The sequence below is a fragment of the Oncorhynchus mykiss genome, chromosome 29 (assembly GCF_057628025.1).
Source record: "Oncorhynchus mykiss isolate SJ-2025 chromosome 29, ASM5762802v1, whole genome shotgun sequence".
NCBI lineage: Eukaryota > Metazoa > Chordata > Actinopteri > Salmoniformes > Salmonidae > Oncorhynchus > Oncorhynchus mykiss.
This window is the reverse complement of record NC_143050.1, coordinates 30,801,910-30,824,984: the sequence shown is the minus strand read 5'-3', so window position 1 is coordinate 30,824,984 and position 23,075 is coordinate 30,801,910. Positions and strand designations below refer to the sequence as shown.

The 23,075-nt window shown below is 42.6% G+C and overlaps 1 protein-coding gene across 1 annotated transcript in view; it reads right to left on the bottom strand.

Annotated features, from left to right (window-relative positions):
* LOC110509730 (sarcoplasmic/endoplasmic reticulum calcium ATPase 2a) overlaps positions 1 to 23,075 on the bottom strand; it is a 50,126-nt gene that overhangs the window by 16,362 nt on the left and 10,689 nt on the right. Inside the window, exons 4-5 of the mRNA XM_021590795.3 lie at positions 20,549 to 20,653; positions 13,532 to 13,670 (exon numbers count right to left, since the gene is read on the bottom strand). Coding sequence (XP_021446470.1) covers positions 13,532 to 13,670; positions 20,549 to 20,653 — 244 coding nt within the window. The remainder of the gene's footprint in view (positions 1 to 13,531; positions 13,671 to 20,548; positions 20,654 to 23,075) is intronic.

The window sequence follows — 23,075 nt, the reverse complement described above, 5'->3', positions numbered from 1 at the left end:
GGGGGCGGATAAGGTGGTTAATGGGGAAACAATACCTATTAGTGATGGTGGATAGGTTTTCCAGATGGGTAGAGGCAATTCCAGCGGCGGGGGAGGATGCGAAGTCAGTTATAGGCCACAATCCCAAGATCTCATGGAACGCGCAAGTCAAACGTATGTGCCGGGTCGAAGTTGAAATGGGTCGAAGCCCTGCCCCTGGCGTTGATGGCCATGAGAGCCTCACCAGGATCAGGCACCCATCTCTCTCCTCATGAGATAATGACTGGTAGAGTCATGCCTGGCCCACCAAGGGAGGGAGGTCATATGCCCGCCCTTGATGTGCAATAAATTGTAATGTCTAATTATGTGAAAAAACTGACGGTTCTCTCTGCAGCACTCTCTACCCAGGTTCACAAGGTACCGGAGGGGGAGCTGCCGGGGGACACGCCACCACTGAAGGTAAAGGTTGGAGACTGGGTAAGGGTGAAGGTCCACAAGAGAAAGTGGCTGGAACCCAGGTGGACTGGTCCGTACGAAGTGAAGGAGGTTACTTCACACTCAGTCCAGGTCAAAGGTAAATTGGGCGCACCTTGGCACCACCTCACACATTGTACACCAGCTCCAACCCCTTCCCGCACACTGACGGAAGTCAGAACCGACCTAAGTGGTCTACATTCGGCCCCAAATCTTGCACCTCCTTAGTCAGGGAAAATGGGAGGTTCAGCCCCATATTCACTGACTAAGTCACACCGTACTCCTTGGGAGCGGTTGGGGATCTCCGGACCCCTGTTTGTTATTTTTCTTCTTATGGGAGGAGTCACTGTATGTACACTCACATGGCTTATAAACCAACAGATGCACCCACTACAGACTCACACACTGAATTCTACTCTGCCAGGTGAAACTAACTCTCTCTCTTTTCCCTCTTATCTACCACAAGACCATACCGTTTCTAGGCGTGAGGTGGGGGTCACTAAGTGCACCCCCCAGGAGTTGAAGAGCACCACCCTGTGTTTGCCTTTCAATGCCACCACCACTGTTTACCTGCCTTGGGGCCTTTTGGGTCATGCGAAAAATAGTTTGGGGCTGCCTGCCTGAACCTATTCCAGTTTTAACTGGTATATAACCAAAGGGGGATATGGTGAGTGGTCTTGGAAAAACTTGGTGGCGGAAACGGGGCATGACTGGTCCAGCTATTCCAAGGGACGGGTTGTTCTTGCCTGGCGCAAACGGCTTACATTTTCACGCACTGGTTTTCAACTAAAGCTGATTGTACGACCTGGAACCACTATGGGGTGTCAGGTTTTTACGTTGGCCCCATATGTAGATACCGACAGGGCTGAAGTCCATTTCACACTATATATCTGTGTTACGCCAGAACCACAGCCTACTTCTGTGACGGTGCGTGACGATATGGCAAAGCCACATACCCTGCCCCAGCACAGGGATGGGTGGGGTTCTGCTGTTTTAGTGGTCACCACCCCTACCCCGGATGAGAACATTCGGGTTGCTACAGGTATCTCAGGTTTGTCCAACAATTGGCTATTATTGACCGAACAAGCAGCCAATACAACCCCCACTAGTTGTGTAGTTTGCATGGGTGCCCGACCATTGCTCCGCATTGTCCCGGCTACTGTCGAGATCGGACGTTTAATGCCCCTTATGGACCAAGACAATCCGACTGGTAATTGTTTCTTGTGGGATGCAGTTTACCCTGTTGTCTCCGCTACGGACAGGGCACCAGTATTTTCCTCTGATGTTGCCAGGGCCGAATTCTCCTGTATTAACATGACAGGGGGTATACTACAGTTAGGTTTGCTCCCTGTTGGTTGGTGTACAAATACTATCGTAGTAGTTGGTGTTTTTAAGCCAGTGATCAGGGCTGACATCTGGTGGTGGTGTGGGGGACCTCGGCTTTTTGACAGACCTCCCAATAAGGCTACGGGTACTTGTGCGCTTGTAACACTTCTACTGCCTATCTCTGTTTACCCTATAGGTGTGGGTGATTTGGTGACCCGGATACAGGCTGTGGACCCACAGTTTCTGCCTACCAGAACCAAGCGGGAAGCAGCCCTGACTGTTGGGGATCCCACATATATTGATGCTATAGGTGTTCCTAGGGGGGTCCCTGATGAGTACAAGCTGGTGGACCAGGTCGCCGCAGGTTTTCAATCATCTCTCTGCTGGTGGTGCACTGTGAATAAAAATGTTGACCGCATTAACTATATACATTTCAATGTCCAAAAATTAGGGAACTGGACTCAACAAGGTTTTGAGGCCGTACATGGTCAACTGGCGGCTACCTCCCTTATGGCTTTTCAAAATCGCATTGCCGTTGACATGTTGCTGGCTGAGAAGGGTGGTATATGTTTTATGTTTGGGGAGCAATGTTGCACATTTATCCCCAATAATACAGCCTCTGATGGCAGTCTCACTGTTGCGTTAGAAGGACTACGTACCCTGAATGGTAAAATGAAATCCCACTCTGGGGTTGATACCAGCAAGTGGGACTCCTGGATGGATGCATTTGGTAAATATAAGGTCCTGGTCTCTTCTATTCTGGTCTCTATCTCTGTGTTTGTTGCAATATTAACCCTCTGTGGCTGTTGTTGCATCCCATGTGCCCGCTCCCTGCTTTCTCGAGTTATTACTTCTGCTATTGCACCAAATAATGACCCTGCACTGATGTTCCCCCTCCTACAACAGGAGGATCCTCTGGTGGAGTTTGAAACATGCACATATGAGTAATTTTCACGTCTCTTTGGAGACGTGAAGAGGGGGACTACAAATTTCCTACAATGTCCTATTCTATTTTTCTTACATTTAGTTTTTGTCACGTCTAGTAGACGTGAAGAGGGGGTGTTGTAATAACATATTAAAACATGTAATGACGCATTCACGGACTGTTGTTAAACACACTGATAACCCATGAATATACACTGCTCCAAACCCTTTGGGATGGGCTACAAAGACACAGAACTCTGTCAAGAACCAATGTGATACAGACAACAGGCTGGAGAGGACTGTCTATCACCTACGAACAACCAACCAGGAGCCAGGACTACTAGAATCTACCTACGTCATTTCAATGTATAAATGTACTGCCCAAATATGTGTTACGCCCTCTTTTTCCGAAACCTCCCTAAGAGTGGACGATGAGAGCCGTGCTGCACGTTTGCCAGATATCACTATGCTAGATTAAAAGGCCTCAAATATACCGTATCCGCCTTGTCCAGAGTCTCATCTTGGTCTTGTCTCTCCTATAACTAATCATTGACAAAGATAATGTAGTTTTACTGTGTATTTAGTCCAACTACTTCATATAGACGAAGACTGAAGATAGGGAAGGCCTACTGTACGACATGCAAAACTAGGGCTGAGCCCAATTAGTCAACTGGTCGATGGGCTGTTGGTCGACAAAGATTTCGTTTTTGTCAAGCAGTAGCAAATATGTATATTATTTTTATGGCACACAAGACAACCATCTGAATCGAGGTCATCTCAGTGAACTAATCCGTTGGAGGCTGCATGGATGGCACAAGGGGAGTGTGGCAAAGCACTTCTCTCCAGAATGTGCGCTCCTGACAATTTGTGCACATTCATTGTTTCACGACATCAGTGTGAATTGTTTGCCTTGATTATTAGGGTCGATCAATTCTCCTTTACATACATCACCAGTAGTACATCTACCATTAATTCCTAAATCTACAATGCTTGTTTAGGGTCATTTCTGTTAATGCATTCAATATTTTATTATTCCAGTCTTTTAAAGTTCATTTTCAGAGTGGACACATTGTTTGCAGAGCAGAAACAAGATTATTTAATACCATTTGTCAAGTTAGGTATTTCTTTAGTTTGGAGCGGTAATGTTCCACGAAAATGTGCATATGAAAACCAGCACTGGCACACAGGTGGGTAGAAATGGTAAGATAAATCCGCATTCCACAGGAGAAAGGTTGCGGACTCCTCGTGTAGCCTATTACCGACATCTTCAGGAGAGTAAAGGCAGAATTTGAAAAAGCCAGCAGGAACGGGAGGATGGTTGCGTCAGGTTAAGTTTTTTTCTTCTGATTATCTTGATCTCTGGCTCCGAAGTCATTTGTGTCTTATTTCAAACAGTTCACTTACAGCATCAGGAAAGCATATAGTTGATTGGAAAAACATTTTTTGGGGGGGGGGGGGGTTCGAAAGAACAGACAACTTTCGGTCAACCAAGGTTTGTGTGTCAGGGACTGCCCTATGCAAAACACACATCCAAAAAAAGGAAAATAATTTTGATCAGTTCTACAGTGCAGTAGTTGGGGTTTAGATGTGAACGCTGCTGGGCAGGAGTCTCTGCTATGGGCCTTATGGAACTAGGCAAGCGAAGCAGCTACTTATTTTCTAGATTTAACCCTCCAAACATTCTGATAAAAGTCTGGCCACAGCTCTGATCTAGTTTGAAGCCTAGAGTTGGTAATCTCAACAGGACGAGATTGAAGGATGATTGGGAGGTGTGAGATGAGGGTAGCTCAACAACAAATATATGTGCAGAATATACTAAATATTTCCCCCACCCTGTGTGGCCTCAGTTTATAAAAAGCCACTGTCAAAATGCCCCTAACCCAAACTAGCTAATAGTGGAGCGTGTTCCCAATATACACGTTGGGTTGGTTAAGAGGGTCATGAATAGTAGGGTAACCTACTTTTGATGACAATGAGAGCAGAGCGTCTGTAAGAATAGGTCATCATTAGACAAGCTGTTCAAAACACGTTAGACAAGAGTAGGATGGATTGGTGCCATCAATGGTTACTCCAAAAACCTGTGTCACTAAGGGTCCTTTCCTCATAACTCCATAGATAAATAACAGAGGAGAAATGCACAACCTTATCCGTGCCATTAGTCAAAGTGCAGAGCCGAGTATCCTCGGTAGCCTCGGATGTCGCTGTGGTTTTGATAACCCTAACTGACTTGCCACTGCAGACAGACAGGGGATTCTAAAAATGCAATGAAGTGTGAACTAGCTTGCATTAGAGGTTGTAGAAGTCACTCTCCATTAGCATGGAGGAAGCTTTATTTACCTGGTCAACTTTGAGAAAAGGGACAGACTTTTGCTTCCAGATTGAAGACCTTTTTCCATCCCCCCGGCATCTCAAAGTTCCTCTCCGGGAGAGATAAATGGGAAGCAACACAAACTTCAGCACAAAGGCCAAGGCAATCCTTTTCAGCCCAAAGATTAACACTCACTAATGCATGTGCACGCAGTGTGACATGGAACCTGGCCTTAGCTGCAGTGGTGCTCCTGTATGCTTGTGTGGAGCTGTGTAAAACTTGTTACTGCAGACCACAAGTGGAGGGGGAAAAAAGCAGGTCATGTCACCCCTCCTGCCCTGGTAAACATTCACCCAGGGCTGTCTGCATGGGGGGGAAACTTCAGTGGCCAGTACTCCTACTACTCCCTGGCGAGGCTGCACGTAGGCCTGCAGTTTCTTGGGTCGTTTCACCTATTCTGAGAGTCACCTGCCATGGTGGATGTGTAGTGAGAGAGCAAGGGAAAGAGAGCACGCTTGTTTGATTCCTATATACAGGATGTTGTGGCTTGAAGGGGTCAGGGTTATTGCCATGGCAACAGTTGGTTGGTGAGGGTCTGAATGCTGAAAGGGAGGGTGGTGAGAGGTGACGCCAAATCAGTTGGACAAGGAGAAAAAAAGTCCTGGAAGGAGAGCTGGTGAAAGAACTGCTGCGGTTGTGATGTTTTAGGAAATATCACAAAGAATCCTTGTTCCTGACAGCCAAATGTGGGTGAAAAGAGAAACGAGGAAGGGAATCTCTGAATCAGGCAACCTGGAGCAGAGTGACCGGGAATGCTGTTCACACTGGAGGATAAACCTAGGCTTGACAACTGCCAAGCAGTGGCTTCCACTCTAGATCACGCCTGGTCACCCTCGTCCTCTAAGGGGGGTTGAAGCCACTCAGCCAGGCGGTTAAAGTGAAAGCCACAGCAGACGACGTGGTGAAGGCAGTCTCAGGTTTCTGGCACGCGCCTCAGCTCATGTTGAGGTCGTCCACCCCACTCGTATGCACCACCACTGTGTTTATAGCCCCCCCCCCCACAGTGGTGGTGCATACGAGTGGGGTGGACGACCTCAACATGAGCTGAGGCGCGTGCCAGAAACCTGAGACTGCCTTCACCACGTCGTCTGCTGTGGCTTTCACTTAGCAGTTGTCAAGCCTAGGTTTATCCTCCAGTGCGAACAGCATTCCCAGTCACACTGCTCCAGGACTGTCAACCCCACCCCTCTTCCACCTTTCAACAAGCGCTTGCAGAGAACCCAAAGTCCACCAGGAGGCAGCCAATACCAATGGCTGGCAAACACACTGTGGGACAAAAATAATATATATATATTTTTAACTATCCACATGAAACCGCTCAGTCATGTAAAACATGTTTATTGTGGTGTAAGAGTAGGGCAGATATCTGACCATTGATGTAGTCTAAAAAAGGGAGGCAGGTGTGGCGGTTGGGTTTTGACCTGATGCGACCACACTGATTGGCTTGGCTATATGCCTGTAGATGAGCACCTAATCAGTGTGTGTGAGACAGACTGGACAATTTCGGTGTGCCACAAACTGTGCAGGGTTACTGGCAAGTAAACTAATGAATACAAACGTGGTAGGTAGGTGGGTGGGAATGGTCTTTCTGGTAGACTTCCAAGGTCACTGAGCTCCATGCAGTGGGAGACAGCAGCTCCAGCCCAGCCTGTCAGCTCATACTCACCCTTCAGGGCAAAAGGTGAGGGGGATGGGTGGGTCAAGGCATTGCTTTTAACATGGCACTTCATGAATTAATATTAAATTGAAGAGTCAACTCCTCTCCTTACTCACAGCAGAGAACGTCCACATACTCTGCCTCATTGGTATATAGTTACTCGTTACTCTAGGATCGGAGGGGTGAGTGAGGGGTTAACCAAAGCCCTTCATTCCACGTTCTTAGTGTGGTGTCAGGAGTGGGAAAGGGCACCATCTGTCATATAAATTAATATCTGTCTTATAACTAATGCCCCCAAACTTCCTTTTGAGGGGAAAGAGAAGGAAAGGCATTTTCTAGGAAGGTGGGTGACAAAGAGAGCAAGACGAGGATAAAAAAAAAGTGGGGAAAGGACAGGGCGATGTATTGAGTGACGCTGAAGGAGAACAGTCAATCTGTGAGGAGGCCAGGTGACATGAGGAAGGAAGCCATGGAAAGGGTTGTGGATCTAACACCCAGTTGGGACATGGGGACTGAGGCCGCTGTAGTCTGGTTTCACCGTAACCCTATTCTTATCACAGCAGCCCCCCCCCCACCCCCACCCACAGAGACAACTAATTTGAATGACCCTCAATTGGTTTACAGCTCTCATGGTCTTATGTAACCACGCCAATCACCTGGTGCAGCCATTGTATTGGATTAGTCAGGGAGATGAGCAGTGTTCAGCAGGGTGGATGTGCAAGTTGGGGGAGTGTTATCTACATCCCAAACAAATAACTTCCCTTTTTAGCAGAGCCTACTTAATCTTTCATCTCAAGCACCTGTTCCACCGCAGCCTGGCGAGGTACAGGTAGATTTGACAAGTGTAGGGGGTGTTCTCATGCAAACATCCTCACACAGCGTCTGTCCCTCCAGAGAGAAACCAGTTTTACATTGATAATCTGTTGGCAGTAGCATGAGCGTCAACTGCTTAGAGCTTTCTAATGTCCTCATTGGAAGTGATTAAGTGCAGTGAAACTTTTTTTTAAAAGGTTGAGCTCATGGCTCTAAGTTGTCTACATCAGACATTGAAACATTTACCAGCCAAGATCAAAGACTGTTTGGGTTTATCAATTGCAGTGAATGCATCTGTAAATCAATTAGCAAAGCCAATGCCAGGTGGTGTCTGATCTCGGGGTTTAGCGGTGGTGACAGGAGAGAGAGGAGCAGAGATCAGGAGCAAAACAGCTTTGATCGCTCTCTGCTTATCATCAGAGCACTAAGATCAAACAGCTCCATCTGCATACATGAAAGAACATGCATGCCCACTAAAAAACACAAATATTAAATACAAAATACTCACACACACACACATCTAAAAACAGACAAACCTGCACGCCCCCTCCCCCTAAACAATGTGTGTTATCACCGGAGACTAGTTTATCAAACCTAAGCAGAGATGGCGCATTGGGAACATATTCAGACACCAAGACCTTTCCCACATGTTAAGTTACAGCCCCGGGGGGGCTCCCGGATTGCGCAGCGCTTCGATTCCAGGCCGTATCACAAGATCGGGACACTTTCGTTCAGTCTGCATGGTCAATGCATAACATGCAACAATGTTGATGACAAAAATGTTGTTTTCAATTTGATCTTATAAATCCACAAGCATCCTATAATTACAATATTAGTTTGTGTTTCTACATCTGCAAACAGCTAGGTTGTATTTTCTTAGCATGTTAAGCTAATTCGTGTTAGCCACTAATGCTAATCGCTAGTTAGCTGGCTAGTACTGGCTAGTACCACCGTGGGTAGCTAATACAGCCCGATACCAGTGCTGGTGGAGGCTTAAAATCAGCATGTTATTTGTGCAACAGTGTGTTCTAAATCAAAGAGGAATAGGCAAAGCATGAATGTGTTGGCTATACAAATAAAGATTTAATGTAGCCAAAGATTATAGGGTCCCCTAGGAAACACAGAACATCACTTTGGTTTCTACACTCGTCCATGGCATTGTCATTAGTCGTCATGTCAAACACTGTATTCAAAGTGCCCTCTATTATTTATAACTATAGAATTGGAATAAACATTGTATTTCCATGATTGCCAAAGTTCACCCAAGTGTTTTGATCTAAATCGCAACTGCAACATTTGGTTAAAAATACAGCCTAATTTTTTTTGTCCATATCGTGGCAGTTTGGAATTGATCTCAAATTAGGAAATGCAGAAATTGATGGAAATGCAGGAAATTATTTTAAATTGAACATAAAACAAATCAGAAAGTAGAAAGATCCATTGAAATAATTTTGAATATAATATTTTAGCCATATCGCCTAGCCCTACATATATATTAGTGATGCACCGATATGACATTTTTGGGCAATACCGATATCTTCCTTGCCAAAACAAACACCGGTTTTTAACATTTTAGCAGCCTTAAGCATTCTAGTACAGGTACATAGTTAACACACCAGGCAGTCTAAGGCACTGCATCTCAGTGCAAGAGGCATAACACAGTCCATGGTTTGAATCCAGGCTGTATCACATCCTGCCGTGATTGGGGGTCCCATAGGGGGGCACACAATTTGTCCAGCGTCATCCGGGCCGTCATAGTAAATAAGAATTTGTTCTTAACTGACTTGCCTAGTTCAATAAAAGGTTACACACAAGTTATTTTGTGGACATTTACTCATGTAAACAAAATCAATCCTATTTATTTGACTTACTTGCTGTGCCGTTTCATTGTTCATTTGTTCAGTTTCATTCTCAACCAGGATTTCTATGCTGTTTGGGTCTTTTGCATGTCAAATAACACTAGGTGACCAATCAGGACCTGAACTACAATCTGTAGTTTCAGTAGCTAGCTAACTATATAGCTGTCATCTAAAATAACCCACATTTATAAGACCGTTCTTATTTGATTAATGGGGGTCGGACCCATCTATGTGAAGCTTGCCACAATAAGGATTAGCCGCAATAGTGGACTTTGCATTTATCTTTCAAAATAACAAAGTATGTCATTGATAGTGACGCAAATGAATAGAAAGTAGAATTGTGCCATTATTTAATAGATAATGCTAAAATAGGTTGCAATGTTATATTACAAAAATATATATATATTTTTAATTTTACAAAAATCTGTTGATCACATGACAAAGTGGTGATCCTGTATTATACTTTTGAATTGCATTTGGGGCATATTTACTTTAGTGTAGAGCCATACCTATGGATTGTGGCTCAATGACATGGGGTATCAGTCTACTCAGTGACACCCAGAGAACATTAGCTCTTATTGCGGGATTCTGAAACTGAATTGAGCCACATTTGTCAACACCGTTGAACACTATTCCAGATGAAAAACAATACCGCGTGGATGTTCTGGAGTCTGATAACTCTGAGGATGTTAGGAAAAAATATATTGGGTATTGAGTAGACTGATAGCCCATTTCATTGAGCCCCAATCCTTAGTAAAAGCTCTACAGTGCAATAGGCTGACTGGGGAGGTGATTTCACAGTCACAGTACTGCGATAACAGCTACAACACTATTATTTGTATAAACTCTCCACAGTTGTGTTCTGTGGGTGTCACTGAGTAGACTCATATGTCATTGCTTCACATTCCAACCTTATTTTACTAGATAATGTTAGACATGGCATGATTCTACCAATTGTAATCTTCTGCATCACTTTCAAAGGTGTACTTTTATTTTGAAGGCAAACCGCAATTGTTCCACTATTGTGGCTAGCTTCACAACACATAATCCAGTCCGGTCGAGCCTCACTAGCCAGATGAAGCTAGCTGGCTGCTTATAACGTTAGCTTTGGGCAACAGGGTTAAGTAGCTGGCTAGCTATTTATTTTCATGAACTGAAGTTCAATTTCAGTAGGCGAACAACAAGTGGCAACCTAGCTAATGCTTACTCACAAGGATTCCTAAATCACTGCCAAGAATAATGAAAATGACTGCGGTTTCTACTGGTAATTGTTTTCAGGCTGGTTGTATTGGTGCTAGCTAGGTACCAAGCTAAAGCTAGCTACCCCAGAAGTTGGTCAAACAAACAATGCTTTATTACCAAAGCGGAATTGTAAACACATCGTTTGTGGCCGGTGTTTGCAGACCTTTGTACAGCTTTGACAGTGCTACTGATAGTAGTGGTGGCACTTGGTTTGCACATGCAAATTCAGAACACACAACATTCTATAATAGAAATGTATCTGTTTTGACACGCAGACCCAAACAGCATTCCACAGTATGCATGTCGTTTAGCTAATAGCACTGACGTCATTGGTGTGCAATTCCGGTAGGGAAACATCTGAAAAATAGCGCACTTGTTCGTGTGTACCGGTGCTCGACCAGTTGGCGAAAGCCAACATCATCCACAACAGAACGGTTGATTGTCAAGGGCAATGAATTCCATTATCTTTATGTTGTCGCACTGAAATTCTTACTCTGTCAAATGACTGTTCGATCCATACAGCAGACATTGTGGGCTAGGTTAGGAATGCTGTGTTGCACGTGTAATGCAAAAATGTACATTGTGTCATGTACCTACACCTACATTATATTAGGTATGCAAGTTAGCTCTGACATCGGCCTTGCACATCGGCGTTAAACTAGACATCGGGGCGATACCGATGTTGGCATTTTTAGCTAATAATCGGCCCATTCCGTTATGCTCACTAATATATATTAGGGATGCACAATCTATTTCTATATTAGGGATGGATGATGTATGACATTTGGAAAGGCGCACCCGTCTATATAAAAAGGTCTCACAGTTGACAGTGCATGTCAGAGCAAAAACCAAGCATGAGGTCGAAGGAATTGTCCGTAGAGCTCCAAGACAGGATTGTGTCGAGGCACAGATCTGGGAAAGGGTACCAAACATTTCTGCAGTTTTGAAGGTCCCCAAGAACACAGTGGCGTCCATCATTCTTAAAATGGATGAAGTTTGAATCCACCAAGACACTTCCTAGAGCTGGCCTGACGAAACCAAGATTGACCTCTTTTGGCCTGAATGCCGAGCGTCACGTCTGAAGTAAACCTGGCACAACCCCTACGGTGAAGCAGGGTGGCGGCAGCATTATGCTGTGGGGATGATTTAGCGGCAGGGACTGGGAGACTAGTCAGGAGAGAGGCAAAGATGATCAGCTCAAAACAGAGAGATCATTGATGTAAACCTGCTCCAGAGCACTCGGGACCTCAGATTGGGGCGACGGTTCACCTTCCGACAGGACAACGACCCTAAGCACACAGCCAAGACAACAAAGGACTGGCTTCGGGACAAGTCTCTGAATGTCATTTAGTGGACTAGCCAGAGCCCGGACTTTAACTCGATCGAACATCTCTGGAGACCTGAAAAGAGCTGTACAGCGATGCTCCCTATCCAACCTGACAATAGCTTGAGGATCTGCAAAGAGTGGGAGAAACTCCTCAAATACAAGTGTGCCAAGCTTGTAGCGTCATACCCAAGACTTGAGGATGTAATCGCTGCCAAAGGTGCTTCAGCAAAGTACTGAGTAACGGTTTTAATATTTATGTAAATGGTTTTTATTTTTTATAAATTAGAAAATTCTAAAAACCTGTTTCATTATGGGGGTATTGTGTGTAGATTGCTGAGTAAACATTATTTTAAAATCCATTTTGGAATAAGGCTAATGTAATAAAATGTGGAAAAAGGTCAAGGGGTCTGAATACAGTGTACAGGGGAAGTCATGTGTGGGGTTGTTTGACAACCAAATCATCAGTTAACCTCTTGAACCTCTGGGGGCAGTATTTCATTTTTGGATGAAAAACATTCCCGTTTTAAACAAGATATTTTGTCACGAAAAGATGCTCGACTATGCATATAATTGACAGCTTTGGAAAGAAAACACTGACGTTTCCAAAACTGCAAAGATATTGTCTGTGAGTGCCACAGAACTAATGCTACAGGCAAAACCATTATGAAATTTCAGACAGGAAGTGAGCCAGATTTTGAATGCGCTGTGTTCCAATGTCTCCTTTATATGGCTGTGAATGCGCAAGGAATGAGCCTACACTTTCTGTCGTTTCCCCAAGGTGTCTGCAGCATTGTGACGTATTTGTAGGCATATCATTGGAAAATTGACCATAAGAGACTACATTTACCAGGTGTCCGCTCGATGTCCTCCGTCGAAACTATTGCGTAATCTCCAGGTGCGTGCATTTTTCAATTTGGTTCAGAGGAGAAACCAAACTGCCTCGAGTGATTTATCATCAAATAGATATGTGAAAACACCTTGAGGATTGATTCTAAACAACATTTGCCATGTTTCTGTCGATATTATGGAGTTAATTTGGAAAAAAGTTTGCCGTTGTAATGACTGAATTTTTCGGGGGGTTTTCTCAGCCAAATGTGATGAACAAAACGGAGGGATTTCTCCTACACAAATAATATTTTTGGAAAAACTGAACATTTGCTATCTAACAGAGTCTCCTCATTGAAAACATCCAAAGTTCTTCAAAGGTAAATGATTTTATTTGAATGCTTTTCTTGTTTTTGTGAAAATGTTGCCTGCTGAATGCTAGGCTTAATGCTATGCTAGCTATCAATACTCTTACACAAATGCTTGTGTAGCTATGGTTGAAAAGCATTTTTTGAAAATCTGAGATGACAGTGTTGTTAACAAAAGGCTAAGCTTGTGAGCTAATATATTTATTTCATTTCATTTGCAATTTTCATGAATAGTTAACGTTGCGTTAAGGTAATGAGCTTGAGGCTATAATTACGCTCCCGGATACGGGTTTGCTCGTCACAACCGGTTAATAGCCAGTTCCTACAGAGAGGTTTGAGCCACCACTCAGTGTATTAAAAGCATCTTACCAGCCACCTCCACGATGTCCCCTGGTACAAGGTCCCTGGACTTGATCCTCTGCACACTTTTCCTGTCCTGCCGGTACACCTTGCCCATCTCTGGCTCGTACTCTTTGAGCGCTTCAATGGCATTCTCTGCATTTCGCTCCTGTAAGACAAAAGCCACCAGATTAATCAATATTATTCAGAGATAAGGTCAATTTTAAGTGTGGGTTGATGACAAGATCCCACACAGAATTTAGAGATGGTTCAACGATGGGAATGATCACTAGAACAGTGACCCTCAAGCTGAGAAAGGAATCAAACCCAAGAGAGAAGTGTATCCCACAGCAAATCATTGAATATTGTAAGACAGAAATATCGCAGTATTTACAATGCTGATCTGTGGATCTCTCATATACACAAAATAAAAACAATAGGACCAAAAGGGGAAAAAAGGGCAATTACATCTAAAATTGAGCCCCTAATCAAGTGTAATGAAACAATACATTGCTGGTTCATTCAACTGGATTGTGTTAACATATTGTAAGCTTAACATCAGTCAGTGTGCCCTCGGATATGGCTGAGGACTGGTGTACCCAGCCAGCGATCTGCTGAACTTAACCCTTTGTGTGATTACTCCCTGAGGGACAGTCACAGGCAGCCAGCCCGATAGCACTCTGGACAGGGCAAGTCAGGGCGATACGGCCAAATATCAGGATATGAAAAATAATAAAAAAATGTATGACGGTATGTTTCGTTTTTGAATAACAAAAGTTGTACATTTGCTTTGCGAGTAGTGAGTGATCCCAGGGTGCTTTGCGAGTAGTGAGTGATCCCAGGGTGCTTTGCGAGTAGTGAGTGATCCTAGGGTGCTTTACGAGTAGTGAGTGATCCTAGGGTGGCAACATACATTCTAAGAGATTTCAATGTGTCCTTCTCCATTCTGATTGGTTTATAGTGTTCAATTCAAACAAAATAAACTTCAGCACTTTAATCATTTCTGCATTTCCTGCACTCAATTGCAGTGGCGGAAAAAGTACTTGAGTAGAAGTAGATACGTTAATAAATTACTGAAGTAAAAGTCACCTCGTAAAATACTTGAGTAAAAGTCTAAAAGCATTTGGTTTTAAATATACTTAACTATAAAAAATTTACATTTTATTGATAAAATGTACTTACGTATCAAAAGTAAAAGCATAAATAATTTCAAATGCCTGATATTAAAGCAAACCAGATGGCACCATTTTCTTTTTACAGAGCCAGGGGCATACTCCAACACTCAGACATAATTTACAAACAAAGCATTTGTGTTTAGTCAGTCCTCCAGATCAGAGGCAGTAGATGACCGGGGATGTTCACGAGAAGTGAGTGAATTGGAACACTTTCCTGTCCTGCTAAGTATTCAAAAATGTAACGACTACTTTTAGGTGTCAGGGGAAATGTATAGAGTAAAGAGTACAGTATTTTTAGGAATGTAGTGAAGTAAAAGTTGGAAAAATTAAATAAAGTACAGACGCCGCCCCCCCTACATAGCATGTTCTCGCTTAGCTATCTCATGTTGCAAACATTCTTGCTTTGCATAATCCTGTTTTAGAAGATACTGTTGCACAAACATGCCGATTTAGGTCTACACCATCACTGGTTTTATCAGGCTGTATTAGCTAGCTACGCTTGCTCTTAGTCGCTAACAGCTAACTAGCTATTAATGGCTAACAACTAGCATCTCACAAGATTTAGGACATCTTGCTAAGGTAAGACAAACTAGCTGTTTGCTGATGTAAGAAATACAAACTAATAGTGTGTCATAGAACGCTAGTGGATTTATATTAAGAAGCAAAGTGAACAGCATTGTTGCATGTGCTGCATTGACCATGTAGACTGAACGCAAGTGTCTCGTGGTTGAGGAGCATCAAATGCACTCCTTGAGTGACAGGGGGCGTGGCTAGGTCTGTGTTGAAAGTGGCATGGAGAGAAAGAGCAGAGAGATGACTCAAGTAGTAAAGTAACCTATACAAATTGACATTACACATGGCGTATCACATCTAACAAACCAAACATTCAAATACCGGTATAGAAGGTAAAGTAAAAACCCAAACCGGTCCCTGCATCAATACCGGTATATCATAAAATATAGTATACCACCCAGCCCTAGGTCAGGGCACCCCCGCTGGATTTTCTCATTGTATGGGAACATGGAAACGTCTTCGTTAAAAACACAGGTGGCAGGGTGAGTGTTGTAGGTTAACGGTTGTCATTGTGGGCATTGATTGGTCCAAGGCACCTCTATTGAAGTAGGGTATGGGGACTGCATAGAAATACGAAGGGAATTCTGAACATATGTCATCTTCACCTCCGCCATCCCCATAACCCTCAACAGGGGCTAGAGAATAAATTATAAACTCAGACATCAACAGCTAAGCAAAGAGGGACAGAATGTCGTAAAGCATTTCAGAGCCACACACTGTAGTGAGCGACTGAGGTGTGTTCAGCGGCAGTGTAAACTGCGTAACCGATTGGTCAAATAAGAGCCAAGAGAATGTTGCGAATTACAATGTGTCCTTTTGAAATGTGGGTAATATACACTTAGAACGACTCACCACAGGATTCTTTGTCTAGACAAAATTGTCATCCTCTTGTTTGAGGAATATCTCAGAAATCCGCAGGATGTAAAAGCCATAAGGCAAAAAAAGACTGCTCTATACTAAACTCCAGTGGCCAATGACACTAATGACCAAAAAGGTATAACCAAAACAGACAGATTGTATTAACCTGCTTTAATGGGATTCCCTCAGGCTGTGGGTGGACAAGTACCCAACAGGACCATTTAATTTAAAATAACCTCGCCACAACCTTGGCCTGTGCCAAGAGATTCATTGTCAAGCTACCTCACAAAACTAAATTAAAAAAGGTGATGAATCTAGATATCATAGCATTTTGTTTCACTCTTGACAACACATTTGGAATGTGTTAAACATTTACTGTTGACCCATCACTTCCATCCTCCTACACTAACTGGCCTGTTTCCGCCTCGCTTGACGAGACGTCCGGCATTATTCAGTGTCCTTTTAAATATTGCGTTGCCATCCGCCAGGCTGATGCTAAGGAGTCCCTGTGCCCCACGAGCAGACCTCACTCCAGGATGATCCGCTCCTGCCTCTGCTCCAATTTTGATTGAAGAAAAAAAAAGGGCAGAAAGCAAGGTAATTAGGCTGTGTGCCTCCAAGCCTGCTCCTGCCACCAAGGTGCACACGGCCAAATCAATAATCCACTCCTCCATGACCTGCCACATTATCCCCCTGGGCTAAGCCAGAAGTCCAGGGGTAAGCAGATGCAGAGGCATTCCAGTACAACCATACAGGTTGTGCCATTCAGGGATAAAAAAAATAATTAAAAAGGACCAAAGACTGAGGGAGAACTTGGCATGTGGTAGGGGAGTGGGGCTGGGGTAGGCAAAGGCTTCAGGCCAGTCAGGGTAATGAACGCAGATGAAAATAAAACCAAGGAGAAGAAAGTGGGACGAGGGTTTCAGGGTGACCTCTTCTCACTCTGCTCCAGGCCCGGGGCTCCGGTGGGATGCCTGCTCTATCTTTAGCCTGGATGGGGAGAGTTATCTAGATCTGGAGTTTTACATTGAAAACCATTCATATAGGCTAATCATTTTTTCCCTCATAACTGAAGTTTCACTATCCTACTCCATCCCCCTCTGCATCTAGGGATTTTTTAAATGTAATGCACCTGGCTGGCAACACCATCACACAGCCATGATTCAACCGACTGACTTCAACTTCTAAACTAAATAACTAAGGTTTTAAAATGTGGGTAGCTACATGCCCAGTGTATAGATTAATTATCCTGTTTCACAGAGGACAGAAGAATAGCCTCTGGTTCAGCTCAAAGCTTGGATCTATTTTTAACTGTCTTTTTGTTCATGGCATTTTCTGTCCCTAAGGTTTGAAGGATCGTTTGGACAGGCAGACAAACTGGCCAGAGGACGTCCACGGGGATCCCTCCAAACTCTCTTCCTGGCATCCAATCCCTTCCTTGTTCGTCTGGAGAACCAGCTCAGTGGCCAATCACAGGCAACTAATGGTCGTCACTGACTGGAGTGACCCAGAAGCCTTGTCATTACACGAGCAAGAAAAAAACAAAAACATCTTTGCTACCATGTCTATCATTTCAGATTCATTCACACAATCAATTCTCTCAATTTACAGTGAAGGAGGCAATCATTGACATTTTAGTCATTTAGCAGACAGTCTGATTCAGAGAGACTTAGTACATTTAACTGTAGATAGGAGTAGAGATGTGCTTCTTTCCCTTTCATGACGATCTAAATACATGGGCTCTGATACGATACAGGAACAATACATTTTAGTTTGAAACGATGCGATTCACTATTTTTACATAAACATTCATTTCCCATTATAAATTACAAACTGCTGCTGATGGAGCTGAAGAGCCGGGCCTCTCTTAGCTAGATTTGTCTGAGCTGACAAGTGTGTAAATGTATGCACCTGAGCCGAGACATAAGGTCTTCTCCAGAGAGACGAAGTCTCTAGCACCGACAGATTTCAGGCCCCACTTTCCATCTGAAACCACCACCCACTAATTGATATGCCATTTTCACAGATTGTGTTTGAGCTAGTAATTCATCGTTTTCAAATGAACTATGAAATAGCCAATGAATATATAAAACAACTAGGGCTGTTGCGGTGACCATATTACCGCCACACCGGCAGTCATGACCACAGTAAAATTTCACAGGACGTAAATGGTACTCTGGAAATGTGTTGGTAGTACCCAACTAACAAACATATGGTTGCTAATGGCCTGGTGCTCATGGCTCTATTGTCCCCCCCATCAGGTTCTAGTGGCCTGGTACTCAGGGCTCCATTGTCCCTCCATCAGGTCCTAATGGCCTGGTACTCAGGGCTCCATTGTCCCTAACTACTCTGACATCAATGTAAATCGCATCAAACACTTATCAAAACTCACCTCACTGTGATTAAACTTCTTTCTTCAAATTTATGAACAGGTTGAAACAGAGTGAAAAACATGGTTTCAAAGCCTAACAGAATGAAATGGACAGCGCTAAGGTGATTTTTCATTCAAAAACATCCAACAAGCATAGAGTTTATGCATAAGCATAGGCCTATGAGCCAAAGCCTGAAAAAACCATGAATTAAAATAATGATTGTGCCGTTATACAGAACATAGCCTACCGCATATTACGCAAGGCAGAAAAATAAATTATTTCGTTGTGGTATTTTTTATTTTTTTCCCACGATCAATGTTCCTTAGCATATTTCAACCCTGCAGGCGCTACACAAAACGCTGAAATAAAATATAAAACATGCATTACCTTTTACGAGCTTCTTTTGTTGGCACTCCAATATGTCCCATAAACATCACAATTGGCCCTTTTGTTCGATTAATTCCGTCCATATATATCCAAAATGTCAATTTATAAAGCGTGTTTGAGCCAGAAAAAAACAGCTTACAAAAAACGCAATGTCACTACAAAATATTTCAAAAGTTGCCTATAAACTTTGCCAAAATATTTCAAACTACTTTTGTAATACAACTTTGGGTATTTTTTAAACGTTAATAATCGATCAAATTGTAGACGGGGCAATCTGTTTTCAATACAGGAATGAAAACAAACCAGCGCCACTTTTCACGTCTTGCGCAACTCACAAAAGTGTACCCAGTTCCTAGTTGGCCTACTTCATCATTGCACAAAGGAATAACCTCAACCAAATTCCATGAGTAGCAGGAAGTTGAAATTGGGCATGCTATTTATCCAAAAGTGAAAATTCTGCCCCCTAGCCCCAAGAGGTTTTAACAGATTTCACTACGTTTCCCCAAGCACAGGGTAAATGCAGGAACAGGGTTGGAGAGCCCATGGCACAGAGAGTTTGGGCAGAATATAACCCGTTATATAGCAAGTGGCGGCATGCTCCTTAAACAGTGGTTGATGCATGAAGTGAAATAACCGGAGTGGTCTGAAAAACAAACCAGCTGGAAAGCAGCCTCCATTTACTATTCAAGGCCATATGGATGTCTTTCTCCCACCTGCCCATTTGATAATGGGCTATTCTAAATCAAAACAAATTACTAAATAAGTACAAGACCTGATTAAATGTAGAAGTGAAAATATGAACAGCGTGTGCAACCTGAGGCAAGGAACAGAGCACAAGCTTTTTTTGCTACTTTCTCAATAGCTTATAGTAACATTGTGCATCCCATATACTGTATGTTTTGATTTCTAAGACATTCTGAGGTTTGTATCATTCAACTCTAAAGTTGCCAAATAAATCCAGCATATAGGACCTGTTTCATATAAATATCCTTTATATTTTATTCAGCTAAGTTCAATTATGTTAAAATCATAATATGAAATAATTGCACGGGACTTAAGCATATCCTGTTTGCTAAATGAACAAGCCTATAGACATGGCACATAGCCAGATAACATACAGTAAGAAAATGTATTTCAGTAGAACAGAATGAGTTATCTTCATGTTTCTTTAGCCCTGCCTAAAATAAATTGATTCATTGTGATGGTGTATATTAAATTGATGTAAAACATTTTTTACATGCAGATGTTCCAAAGGCGCGCATCAGCGGCTTGTATGCATGGAGGCCTGGAGATGCTAAACGTGTTTATATTAATTAACAGTAAATTACTGTGAGACCGGCAGTCTTTTGCATGACAACAAGTTGACACATTTTCATAACCACCCCAGCCCTAAGCACAACTTTGGAAGTTACATGCAGTTTGACACAGAGTACATCTGTCACTAAATATGAGGTATTTTCGTAAGGTAAACAGAACGTAATATGAGCAGCAAAAAAATGTGACCTGGAATTGGTTCAGACCCATGTATGTTATATGGCCTGGAGATGTGGCCTGATCCCATCATAAGCTAGGTCTACTACAATCAATTAACAATTACTGTTTGGGTAGGACGGTAAATCCAACCCCAAAGAATAACTAAGCTAACCATATAAAAAGGAAAATATTTTAAAAGATCTGCTTACCTGCCAGACACCCACAATGGCATTGGCTATAAGAATCAGCAAAATTACAAAAGGCTCAACGAATGCGGTGATGGTCTCCTCTCCCTCCTCAAACCAGGCCAGCACCTAACAGAGGAGGACAAATAGGCAGACAAGTCAGACAACAATACATGCATAACAGATTTAGACATTATGCCCTGCACTACCAGATATTAACATCTCAATCAGATATCAGCTTTAGGATGTAGAGGAGATTAGTCCTGTAACGATACCAGGTTTGGTATCACGATACTTGATAAATGTGAGGTAAAAAAACTGCCACGTATGCATAAATGAATCAATTATACAAATCCTACTATTCATTTGACTTCATTTTTACCTATCTAACTACAGCTCCAATGATATGGGATTTTTGGGTCTGATACAAATTTTAGGGAGGCAAAAGTCACCGATCTGTCGAGATGGTATTTTCATTCCACTTCTAAAAAACAAAATCGTGTTCCAAAGGATTAACAGATACTCTAAATAATTTCTAAACACAAATTTACAGAATATTTTATTTTTAGTTTACATGAAAGACCAAAAAGCAAATACAAAAACACTTGTTCAGTTTACCTTAGGTACAACTTAAAGATTTTTCTACAGCAGTGGATACGAATGCAGATGGGTTGATGCTGAAGCATCACAAGCACACTAAACTGTCTCAAAGTACATCTGAAACTGCACTGTTTACAAACTATGCAGTGAAATACAGTAACATGCACTTCATAATGAAACCACTAGATGTTAGTGTCACCATTTGTATTGAGTAAATTCACTAGTGCTTTACAAGTCAACGGTCATGTAAAGAAACACTATGTCAAACTCGAAATAAGAGCTTGTTATGACAAGCACACGCTGGCTGTTAAGTAATGTTTTCTTACCGAAACCATCGTTGAAATTACACCTTTTGTACAAAACATTAGGAGCACCTGATCTTTCCATGACAGACTGCCTAGGTGAATGCCATGATCCCTTATGGCACTTGTTAAATCCACTTCAAAATCAGTGTAGAGGAAGGGGGGGAGACAAGGCTTAAAAATCCTTCTTTAACCTAAGACATCAATTGTGCACGTGTGCCATTCAGAGGGTGAATGGGCAAGACAAAATATTTAAGTGCCTTTGAACAGGGTATGGTAGGTGCCAGGCACAACTATTTAAACGTGCCAAGAACTGCAACGCTGCTGGGTTCACACTCCCCATGTGTATCAAGAATGGCCCACCACCCAAAGGACATTCAACCAACTTAACACAACCATGGTAAGCACTGAAGTCAACATGGGCCAGCATCCCTGCGGAACGCCTTTGACACCTTGTAGAGTCCATGGCCCAGTGAATTGAAGGTGTTCTAATATTTCGTACACTGTATATTTCAGCTGCAAATGCGGCGATGACTGAAAACGTTCATGCAGGAAAATGCTTGCCGCACTGGTTTTAGTCAAACAGTCTAATTTAGCTAGCTAGTAATCTTCTCATCGTGAATGCTAGCATGGCCTAAATTATAGATCTGCGCCAACTGTCTTGCTTTTTGCAGATTGAATATTTTGGGAAAACTACATAAGCCCACTAATTTAACAGGCAGAGACAGTAAGTGTTATTTTTGTATCAAGGTTGAGTTCACGTCGCCAGTCCACTGTTCGTACATAAGTAGCAAAGATTGCTCACTAGCTAGGCTAACTACCTCGCTGGCTAGCTTTGAGAACAGGGCTGCTTGGTTTAGTGTACTTTTGATTATTTACTTATTCAAATATGCTGCGCTGGAAAGCTACTCACTGTCAAACCACCGCGCCTATGTCTCGCACGTCGTGACTTACAGATTGAATATCATTCAATGAACAGCTCATAGACCACACTCTCAAGGTAGCCATTGAAAAATTATAAAAATGACCGCAAATGAGCAGACCTGTGTGTATACAATGTTGGTGCTTTATCTGAGGAATAAAGACAGACAAATATTTCCATGAAAAGGTTAATGTCTGCTAATTATAATAAATAAAAATATAACATAATGCTAATTTATTTGAATGGTAAAAATGGTCCGGTATGTACTTCCTGAAAAAGTTGAAATAAAAATGTACAAGCAACTATGCTTGGCCGGTATCCAGATTGTCATACCGACCTTGTGCCATACCGGGATATTCGGTAATACCGAAACTGAACACAACAGCTGCTATTGTAAAACGAAGGTTAGCAATGCTAACAAGTACAGCAATGCTAACTAAATACTAATGAGCATTGCAAACATTTTATACAGTTGCTTACCTAAAGTATTTGTAAAGACAGAATTCCCAGCTCATTAAGTTATACAAGAAGGAAAAAAATGCTACTCAGTTTGCTCCATGGATGAAACAAATGTAAGACAGCAACGCTCTTGATCCAGGAGTGAATTCTCTGCAGTTACCAAGCAAAACTTGATTTTGGAAGAAGCTAACCACTTAGCTACTAAATTAGCAAACCAAATTCACAACTACAGAGCATTTACCACATTTTAGACAGTTGACTTATTTAG